General features: G+C 30.1%; 1 protein-coding gene across 4 annotated transcripts; it reads left to right on the top strand.

Moving 5' to 3' along the window:
• The first annotated feature begins 1560 nt into the window (after positions 1-1560).
• LOC107624825 (uncharacterized) lies at positions 1561-4903 on the top strand. 4 transcript variants are annotated; one of them, XM_016327290.3, is made up of 3 exons: positions 1575-1700; positions 1792-1887; positions 3636-4903. In XM_016327290.3, exon 3 carries the CDS (start codon positions 3654-3656, stop codon positions 4767-4769), a length of 1116 nt encoding a protein of 371 aa, XP_016182776.1. In that variant the 5' UTR covers positions 1575-1700; positions 1792-1887; positions 3636-3653; the 3' UTR covers positions 4770-4903. The 4 variants fall into 4 exon arrangements, with proteins under 4 accessions (XP_016182773.1, XP_016182777.1, XP_016182776.1 ...); XM_088505498.1 differs by having other exon boundaries at positions 1582-1696; XM_016327287.3 differs by lacking the exon at positions 1792-1887 and having other exon boundaries at positions 1561-1700.
• The last annotated feature ends 7089 nt before the right edge of the window (positions 4904-11992 follow it).

Consider the following 11992-nt stretch of genomic DNA (forward strand, 5'->3'; position numbering starts at 1 on the left):
TCCCTCCCCATTTATACCTTGTACTTCAGGTGGGCCCGCCTCTCTGAAAGCTTCGGCCAACTATCCAGGTCCTCATTGAGGGCCAAGGTGGCGCGCGGGTCACCTTTTCATGCATGGGTCATGGACCCGTCGGGTCAATAGTCCGTAATATGGACCTCCGACCCTTATTGAGTTCGGCCGGAACAAAATTAAATTAAAGTTGAAACTAAAATATAACTATATTATATTACAAATTTAACAACTAAACTATGTCACTTGACACTAAATTGAGATGAAATATTTCTCTCCAAAGTTAATAAACTCTCTTCATCCACCCTCTTATCTAGTATCTACCTCTCTCCCCTCCTCTATTTTTCTTTACCATTCACACTCTATATATAACTTATAATTTATATTACTAATTTGATAAATCAAAATGTGTGACGAGATTTTCTTTCATTACAATTAAAATAAAATCTTTTCCTCCAAAATTAGCAAACTCTCTCTCTCCTTCTTCTTCATTATCTTTCTCTCTCTCTCTCTTCTTTCTCATTCTCTATCTCTATTTACATTTTTTATCTAAAGAAATAAATAAAATTAATAAAATAATATAATTCAAATAAATTCATAAAATTATAAAAAATATTAAATTTATAATTAAATATAATTAAAAAAATTTCGTAATATTATTCACATAAAAAATATATTATTATATACACATTTTTATTTTTTATTTTTATTTAGATTTAAATTTTTACCGCTTATCTTTCTAATATATATATTTTCACTTCTCTTCTTTCAAATATTTATTACATATAATTTAGAGAGAATGCTAATGTTATGATTAATAATTAAAACTAAAAAAATTGAGTTAATTTTATAACTATCAATATAAATTTTTTTATTACTAATATCTAATTATATCTTATACATATAGAGACAAAAATATTATTTTTAAATATTAAGCATAAAAATTAATTATTTTTTTTGTACAACAAACTTAACTCTTAATTAAATATAAAATTATACACATTAAATTATTTTAAGTTTTAGATAATAAATATTAAAATTAATTATTAATAAAAATTAAACTCTTTCACATAAAAATAATAATTAAAAAATTATTATTTAATTTTTTATCTACAAAAATTTTTATTTCCTACAATCTTTTTATAAAAATAACTTAATTTTATAAGTCTTTTTTGCAATAAACTATAATATTAAAACAAAACTAACATAATTCAAAAAATTTATATTCCCACAATTTAATAAAACGGTCACAAATACTAGTAATTATGTAAATATTCGCACAAATATTTATCAAATAAAATCTTTTACAAGCTAATTCTTTAAAGGGAGTGCTAGATAAACAATGACCATCTTAAACAACATGAACAATCACCAATCAAATAAAAACACATTACACTTTTAAATTAACTATTTAAATTTTAATATTAAAATAATCATCCATATACTTAATAAAATAAACATCCGATATATTATTCATATTATTTAATATTTTAATTGTGCGTATACTTTTTCATTCTTTAATTATATACATTGATTTACTCTAGGTTTTATAAGAGCCAAACATTAGCACATTGGTATTTTAGCCGGGCTTCGGACAGACATTCGACGTTGCTGGTTGACATTCTTCTCTTCTCTCCAAACTTTACCTTTCTGCAATTGGCTTCCCCTTCCTTCCTCAAAATCAAATGCAGGTTCCTTCTCTTTCTCGCCCCAATTTCTACCCTTCTCTCACCTTCAATGATTCACTAACCATCTTACTGCTATTTACCTTTTTTATTGTAGTTTTTTCCCCTTCGTCTCATGATTTTTGCGACAAATTAAGGGTTAATTAACTCTGGGAAATTGCATTTGATGAATCCTTTCAAGTACGGTCAAAAGGTGTGCGTTTGTGGGATGGGATTTGGGGCAAAGTTCTGACATAAAATGTTTCTTCTTTTTTGAATGAGTGTTATGCCAATTCAATAGATAATATATGCTGTTGTAGATTCATGCATGTTAGGTCTCTATTGTTCCATATAATATTTCAATCGTGTCTAACAATTCAACAGCTTATGAATGGGTTCTCTATGTTCTTCAATTCCCAAAGAGGATTATTTTGATGCATGTGAAAATAGTACTCTGTGTCATTCACAAATCAAGCTCAATAATAACTATAAGATAGAGCACTCGCTATTACAGCTTAAGTCCATTGTTCCTTGATGATAGCTTCAAGTTCTCTATGCTCTACCAGCTAAGGGGCATGCAATGAAATTTTCTTGAATATTGAGATCCTGTTTGTTTAGTTGTTGTGAAATGAAGCAATCTGCCACTTTTCTTTGATTTGTGTTCCTTTTTGCACTTTTCGTTTGTGCAGCGAGTTTTGCTACAATAACCGAAGTCTTGAATTTCAGTGCTTCTGAAAAAGTATTAAACATCATGTGGAGGACAATATCGACTGCATACAAGCACATTAGTATATATTAGCATAGTGTCTGACTCTATAACTCTTTTTTAACAAGCACCTTCATAGATAGTCCTATTCTCCTCCATTTGAAACTTTCTAGGTTTCCTGTTTAAGATATTGGAGTTTGATAATACAACTTTGAGTGGTATGTGGCATTTGAAACATTCTTAGACTTTTCTGCTGGGGCTTTTAAACATTGGAAAACTAATGTTCAAGACCAACTGAATTAGGTCAAATGCCACAATATATAGCAGCTTTGCTTGATATTGGCTGATACACTTAGTGCATAACTGGATTAGTGATACCAAATTGTGTACAAAATATGATAGATCTATCTGCACTAGCACATAGTATTCTTTTTTTATTTCAGAAGGTTCTTCATCACTTTCAACAAATTGAACTTTACAATTATTTTGTTGAAGTAGATATACCAACTTATGGCTTGCTAGCTTGGAAACCTTATCATGATCAGACAAGTGTGAAGCATTGTGGTTGGTTGATCTGAATTCACTTTTGTTGTTTACTGGAAGTTTCCATCTCTGGTTTAAAATTGGATTGGGCGGCCTTGCTTCATTCCCATTTTCCTGCTTCTTTGGTTTTGTTTTGCTGTCTTAGAAGACACAATGGCATATCCATTTAGTAGACCCCACCTTGTGGATAAGGACTTTGTTGTTTGTTATTGTTCTTCTTCTTCTTCTTGAATTACTGTTTTAGTTTCTCAATCCCCAGGATGGGTTTCTCAAAGTACTTGCTACTTCCTTCTCTTTCTGTATAGGGGTAAAAATAGAAAAAGAAAAAATAGTAGCCTTAGCCTGGTAATGTAAGAGTGGTATAAGTGTTCAAGATAAATTGGTCAGTGTATAAGGGAAGAGTGGTACTGCTTTTGTTGGCTTCTTCTCTGGTGTTTGAATTTGCTGGGTAACTTGATGATATTGTGTTTTACAGCATGCACGGCTTATGCTATGCCAATCTGGAAACATTAGTGGAAGTTTTCTTGATGGTTAACTTATAATTATTTCCAAATACTATACCTTTGCTATGGGAATGAGATCTTCTCAATTTTTACGGTGGTTTCTGATTTTGCTAATTGAGTACTCGATGCAAATCTAAATAATTTATTTGATCGTTTGATCAATGGTATAAACTATTATTAGTTTAATTTATATTTTTGGCGAAAATGCAGTGATTAAAACACTATAATATGGACAAGCAGAAGGATGTTAATGCGACAGACATCTGCTCCTGTAGTTGCTCTCAATCTCAGGACAAAAGGCAACAGAATGTTGCTAGTACAGTCTGCCTCACTGAAGACATAATCTTTTTTAATATCTTGACTAGGCTTCCTGCTACATTCCTCTTTTCAAGTGCAAGGTTAGTTTGTAAGGCTTGGGCTGCTATAATCTGTAAAACTCAATTTGTTGATGCACACCTTCGTCATGCAAAATCTGGTGTTTTCCTCCAGAGCACAAGACCAACATATGGTGCTCGCTTCCTAGAGTTTAAAGACAATGGAGCGTATCAAGTTACCCGCTTAAGTTCTAAATATCCAGGGCGGATTTTGAATAGTTGTGATGGCTTATCACTATTTTTACAATATTCTACAGGAGCTCTTCATGTTTCGAACCCTGTTACCAATCAGGAGGAAAGAGTTCCGTATCTACTAGGGGGAGAGAACCTGATGTACCCTCCATGTGCTATTGCCCGTGTTCCACATGGAGAGTTCAAGTTGTTTGCAGCTAATGTAGAGAAGCAAGCTGGAGTTTCTGTTTGCCATTGGTATGTTTTAAGACTTGGAATAGATAATTCATGGAGAAAAATTGGTACAGAATCCGGCGACTTTGATTTTAAATGCATTCCAATTTACACCGGAGGTTATGATCTCTACTGGGTAACCGAGCGCAGAGTGATTGTGATGGATGTTGCCAAGGAAACATTTAAGACTTTTCAGCTTCCCCAAGAGCTACAATGGCACCCGCATTACCTAAAGATGGGGGATCATCTCTCTTCCATTGTCTTTGTAGAACAAGGATTTCAAGTATACATATTTGAGCCAAAGTCAGGAAAATGGACTTTGTATCATCAGATAGGGCATCTCAATTATCCCAACGGCCATGAAGTTCTATCTGAGTTCTTCTGTGTTTGGGTAAACCAAGAAGTAATTATTAAATCAACTCTTGCACCTTCTTTGAGGACATTGATTTTTGGTTACAATGTGAAGACAAGAAATCTGAGGATGCTAGATGCCATAGAGGTGGGTGCGTATGACTTGGCGCATCATTCCAATAGTTTGGTTACATGGAAAACTGCTTTGCCATAGCCGAGAGCAGAAATTCTATATTGTCCCATGATATGTGCTTTCTCTGTTTTGTTTCAATAACATAGTTGTCTGCTATATGGAATGTTATATATGCGACATTAACTGTCTATATAGTTTGGTGTTTTTCTTGTGCATGCTCAAGGGTATTGATATATGCAACTGACATATTATATTAGTTTATCCATTATAATTATTTTATATATTATAAAATGAAGAGATAGAGGATGATGTAAATTATAGAATTTGAATGGGTTAGTCATATGTAACTAAAAGAGATACCTTAAAAACTTTTTAAGGAATGTTTTTCTACATTGCCATTATATTACCTGCATAATTTTGAGTTGAATGTATTTGTTGCATAAAGACCTTTTTAAAGTAATAAATTTAAAATCTGAACTGCTATCATTATAATAATGTTGATTACTTGATTTAAAATGATAATCTACTTCCATTACTGTTAGCAACATCTCGGTGAAATTAATTCAAACTTTTATTCTGCTAGTTAAATTCATCCAAATATTATTAATAGGCTAATAGCTAAGGGTGAAATTTATAGTTGCTTTTTTTCTTAATTAAAAATCATAGATAGGTGAATTTTAGAAAATTCATAATGAACTCCTGTAGCTAAGGCCACCACCGAGAAAGGGTCGACCTCATTTTGATCAAAGAGGAAGACATTTCTTCTCAACCTAAACCTGCAAAGTCCAATCTCTCCTCGGCATAATCTTAGCTTAAAGCATAGAAGTGTCAAACCAGGGGGGAGAATTATCTGTTAAATGTAATCATTTGTAATTGTTATGAGATTCCAATTCCAATGTGGTTTGTGGAACTAAAGAGTGAAACCTCAACCGGCTCTTAACAAATTTACTAAATTTTTTTATGTCCCTTAATGAAAACATAATTCCATTGGGACCCCAACAATTAATTTTGTGAGATATTGTCTAAGTGGACAGCTAAGTCAACAATTTAATGGACAAATTGTCCCTTCTTCTTTTCTTTTCTCCTCTACTCCTCCTCTATGTGAACCAGAATACCACCATGCCAACTCTCCTCCCTCCTTCTCCTCAACATTATTTTTGGTCACCATCATCACTAACATTCACCATCATTCTCTGTTATCGCTGTACCAATCCACGGTCACTTCCTCCTTCTTCTTCTTTGCACCAATCTATTGCCACCTCTTTTTAATTGAGTAATTTTATTTCTTTAAATACTTAAATTTGGTTTGGGATATGGTCTTACGAGTTGTCTTTTTTTAAATTCTGATGATTGAGTATAAATATTTACTTAAAGTATCGATTTTTATGTGAAAAGAGTGATTTGGTGATTATGGGTGCACCGGTATTTTAATTTGTTCAATGTAAGGTTTTCTACTTAGGATGCAGATTTAGAATTTAGTGTGAAACCAAATAGAGACAGGTCAAGCTAGTGAGAGAGGAATTGTGAAGATAAGGAGAAAAAAAAGAGAGAGAGAATAGCTGCGCGGGATTGCCGATGGTGAATAAAGAAGTAAGGGAGAGATATGACTTCGTGGTTTTGCTTTGGTCAAAAAGAAGAAAAATGATGGCAGTGGTGCAGCAAATAAAGAGAATGGTAGTGGATGTTGGTGGCCAGAAATGGTGGAGAAAAAAAAAGAGAAAATACAGAAAATAATAGTAGATGTTAGTGATGATTAAGAGTTGGGTTGGGATTATAATCTTTCTATTGACAGAAGGGTCAGAATGTCTGACGGAAGTAATAGATAGGAATCGCAATAAATTATATTTTTATTAAGAAATAGAAAAATATTTCATAAAATTGTTAAGAGTCAAAGAGTAAAATTTCATCCTAAAATTAAATTACAAAATCTTATCCATCTCAACTATTTTCGATAAGTTATCCATCTCACATCTCCGTGTAAAGATGAGTAACGTTTCAAATGAAGAATTTTAGTTTGAGTCATATTAGAGTTTTAAAAATTAAGAGTATTGTTTGTACGAAAAGTATTGGTAAACAATATTAGTATCCGCCAATGACATATGGATATCAATATGTCCCTTACTATTTTGATAACCTTTTGTCTCAAATCTAATTTTAATTCACGGACATCATTTTGTCTGTTACGTTCATTACAGTTTTTAGTATTTTCCTTTGCAAATTTGGCAATTGATAAAATATCTTTTTCCCAACTTGTAAATACAAAAAACAATTAACCAATTTAGGTAGGTCACTCATCTGTATATTTAAATAAATATCAAAAATTATGAATTTTATTTGTGACTAATAACAAATTTTTATAAGAAAATTTAAATATACTTAACACCTGATTGAATGATATCGTAAAAAATAAAAAAAATACAAAAAAATTAGCAAAGGTTCCTTCTATAAATATTTTTTCTTTCAATTTTTTCAAATTTTAGAATCAACAATAGCCGCCAATAGTAACAGCGAAAAAAATATTCTGTTTCTAATAAATGTTTGAAGAATTTAGTGAATTATGTCAGAAAATGAACAGAAATTATTATGTTTAACAGAAAAAAAGTTAAAAATTAATCTGTGTATTAATTTTTTTAGACTAAAATGTCCACTGTTAAAATTTTTGGGGACTGATTTGGCCATTTGGATAAATATTTTGTCGAAAAATAAACTGAGACTAATTTGTATATTAGAATAAAACTTTGGAGATATTTTGTTTATTATTTTTCTTAAAAATTAAAAAATCTACTATAAAGTCTTCGAAAATTGATTTAGATAATTACTATTTTTTTTATTTTAACTTTAGTAGTTCAGATTCCGTCAAAGAAAGGTTAGTTCTGAAACTATGTAGATCGATAATTTTCTTTAAGTAAAAAGAGCTCAACACAATAAGATGGAGCGTTAAATTAAACAAAATAAAACAGCAAACAACAGCTGACAACTCAAAGTTCATATCAATCTTTAGTCATCTTCGATATTACCATCAACAATCAAAAGGTTCACTACCAATCTATTTATCAAAAAAATTAAAAGACCTATTCATAATTTACACCACACTTGAGTGATATTTTATGATAAATTAGTATAATTTGACCAATAATAAAGTGATATTTTAGTTTAAATTTGATAAATTAAAAATAGAACAGTACTACGTTGTCAGTAAATATTATTATTTTTTATCAATATTTATTTAATAATAATTTGTATCTATATTTATAGACATTTTACACATAAGAAGCATATAATTTATATTTATATATTTATTAGAATTTTATACACATAAATTAATACCGTTTGCATTTACATCTTTCAGAGTTTAATATACATTAATTAGTAAAATTTATTTATTAAAAATAATTTAATATTTATGCTGATCAAATAATAATAAAAAAAATACTAAAGTTGATGATCCCAAAAAATTTCTCTTAAAAATAATACCCCAGTTATTATTTTTTTTAATTGATTCTCATGATCATATTTGGTTATAAAATATAAAATACTATTTGATCTTTAACAATCCACAAAATAATTTTTAAATGGTAATTAGGTGGGTGTAATATCTCAAAGTGATTAAATTGGATCATATTTGCTAACATAGTGATAAAGAAAAAAAATAGATAAAAAAAAAGACAAAAATTAAAATTGAATAAAAAAATATTAAAATTAAAATAAAAAATAAAAATATAGGTTAAAATTGAATATAAAGAGAATCATTCTACTTTTTATTTAATCTTTTGATATAATAAAAAAAGAACTCCTCAACTTAATTTGTCCACACCATAGTTTCGGAATTGAATCGAAAGGATTCATTCAACCTTCTATCCAAAGAGACTTACTCAACTTTATTTATCCACACAATGATTTTATCACGAAATCAAGAAGTATTTTGACAATTTTCTAATCACTCAATATAACAATTATAATAGTTTGAGTAAAGTGACAACTAAGTCCTTGAAGATTTTGGCTTCGGACTAATTAGTCCCTAAAGAAAAAAAAGTACTAATTTGGTTCTTCAGGATAGCAAACAGTGGACATGTGATGTCCTTCTATCAATTCATCAACTAAAATTTAATGGTGATGCTTATATGTTCTGTTAATTACTCTGACATGTCTATCTATGAAAGATAGTCATGTAGATAACAATTTTTAGAACGAAACTTTACTTGTTTTGATAGGATTTGTGGTAAATAGAGAGCAATTAATAAAGGATATATGAAAACTCAAAAGATAATAAATGTTTCACTGTCTAAAACTACATCGTTTTCCTGCTCATGTAATAATAACAAGATATGCTCCACTGTAAATAACGAAATACATAAACAATTCGGTTTCGTTTTATACTATTCATTGACAGAAAGACATACATGTCCACCATTTGCTATTTTGGAGAAATTTATTAGTACTTTTTTTAAGAACTAATTAGTCTAAGATCAACATTTTTAAAGATCTAATTGTCACTCTAGTTCAGAAGGTTTCTATAACCTGTTATTAAGTTAAAATAAAGAAAATTCTAAACCCATGAATATAAAGTCTAATTGAATAACTAAATAAATAAAATTAAAATATATCAAATTAAATTGAACATTCTAAAAGTATAAACTAATAATTTTTAAATAGTATTTTAACTCTTTATACCACAAACATATACCACAAACATTTAAAACATGTATTATATATACTTATATATTTTTTGCATACTGTGATGGTTTTCAGTGGCTAAGAGAAGGGGGGTTGAATCTTAACCCCCTTTTTTACTCAATAACACTTGCTGGCCTTGAAATAGCTTCTGGAAACTATTTGTCTTTTTGTCTCGTACCCAGCCACGAGACTTTTCTTTTTGTCTCGTCGATCAGCACGAGATATTTTCAGTTTTATCTCCTGCGCAGCAGAAACAGAAATGGAGTAGAAGAGAGAGAGAATTACACCAAGATATATCCTGGTTCAGCTGCTAAGTGCAAGGCAGCCTACATCCAGTTTCCATCACAACAATAATGGAATTTCACTATGATCATTCTTGATTACATACACCAATTCTCCCTAGGAACTACTCTTCCTATCCGGGACAAGTCCAGAATCTAATCCCAAACTGAACTTGACTTGGTCACTGCCAAGCTTTCAACTGTAAAGTGCTAACCCAACTTACAAGGGGATTTTCACAGAATCATGAAACACAACACAGATGTACAAAGGACCTCTAAGAACATCTATGGCTTTTTCTTTTAATTTTGCACTCTCTGCCTTTTTTCGCTCTATAAATTTTTCATACAAACCTCACTGTTTGCCTTTTCCATGAGACTCAAGACATGACAAAATTAAACAGAAAAATTATAAAATAAATACATTAAAGGAGAAGAAATTCTGTTAGTTTAGAGAGCTATAGGAACTCTGTGCTCACTCTTTTCCTTGAATCAAACCCTAACTGTTCACCCTTACTTATAGGGAGAAGCTTCCAAGGTTGAAACCAAACAAACCAAGCCAATCTTCTTCTTCTTCAACCAGAACCGGTTCGGCCAGCGAGAGAGAAGAGATAACCCATACAAAACCCAACATGCAATTACCTCTAGTCCTTCCTTGGTCACCAATCTTCATCAATCCGAGCCCTTCATTCTTGCCTTACTCTCCAAGATGAACTTCTGGCCCTTGATGCTTCATGATGATGATAGCTTCATCTGCTCCAATCTCTGCCTCTTCCATCATGTAGCCACTGTAGCTACCTCCTGTGATGGTTAAGCAACATCAGAGTCAAGCCATCCTCTCCAAAGATCTTCTTCTCTGACCGAAATCTTCTCTTTCATTTTTGGGTATGGAGAAGCCAAGATCTCTTCACTAAATCTTACCACAAGTGAATGAGAATCTTAGCCACAGCATACTTTTAATTTTCTTTTTCTTGCCATCATTGTGATGGTCTTGTAGCGTGCATCTTCATCTCTTCGGTGTCTAGCCATAGCCTCCATGCTTTCTCTGTAAAGATATGACCGAAGGTAGAAGAAAGATGAGAGAGAAAATAGAGCTAGAAGAAAAGCAATTAGATGTAATTGAACAAATTAATTGAAATGAGATTGCTTTTACTTCCGTGAGTAGCGTGTGGCATTAAAGCCATCCATCAAATCAATGACAATTTCTCTCTCATAGTTTCCATGCATGTATTAATTTCACTTTAATGAAATTTGAATTTCACCACATGGTAAAAATTGAGATCTGTTGAAAACTTTTTTTTTTTGGACGTGTCCGTTGGAAACTTAGAGCTTTGCTTTTCTTTCATTGTAGATTTCGAACCAAGTCTTGGTTTAGGTAGCAAAGATTTAATTGGGCTTGTAGCAACAATATTTTAAATTGGCCCATTTATAAAAACTCTTCAGCCAACAATCATATAACAAATTTACGTAAGGTTGAAATTTGATTTTGTTGGGCTTAGGATCTTTTCTTTTCTTTTCGGCCCAATTAACCACAAATTGCTTCAGCCACTCAATTTATCATTTTTATATCCAAGACTGAATATATGAATTCATGTTGGGCTGATCAATTTATTTAGCCCAGCAAAAACCTACATCAACAGAATTATTAATTAAACAAATATGAATTAATATCAAGTTAATAATTTTATAAATAATTATATTAATAATGTTTAGTTATCACAAAAATTAATTTAAAATTTTTCAAACTCATCATGTTACAAGGTGATGGAGCATCTCTATGCATCTTGCTACTCAGCTCAGCCCATTCATGTTCGTTTGAAAACGTGGAAGAGTGACATCTATCCCATGCACATAGCTACCTATGTATATGTTTGAATTAAAATTTATAAATAAAAATTTGTATCAACGGTGATTTTCTAAACTTCATTTCAATAAAAGGTAAGTTAATATTAATATGATTTATATTTAATAATTTTATATTAAAATTGATTATAATAAAATAAATATTATTTAAATTATATTATTTAAAATTATTTTTAAATAAAAAATTAAAATATTAAATAAATTTTTTATATTATTTTATTATTTTATTTTAATATTTTTTGCATAATATTTTTTTTATTATTTTTAGTACTCTTATTTTTAATATTATTTTTAGACTATAATTTTTATTAATTATGATTCTGTTATTATTTATAGTTCATTTTTTTTATTTAATTTGTTATTTTTAATAAGATCAATAATTTATATTATAAAAAAATTATAATAATAAACAGTATACAAAAATTATAATGACAAATTTTATAAAATTAAATAAAAAAATAAAATTTATATATTTTTTATAGTACTCTC

The sequence above is a fragment of the Arachis ipaensis genome, chromosome B2 (assembly GCF_059453495.1).
Source record: "Arachis ipaensis isolate K30076 ecotype BB chromosome B2, ASM5945349v1, whole genome shotgun sequence".
Taxonomy (NCBI): domain Eukaryota; kingdom Viridiplantae; phylum Streptophyta; class Magnoliopsida; order Fabales; family Fabaceae; genus Arachis; species Arachis ipaensis.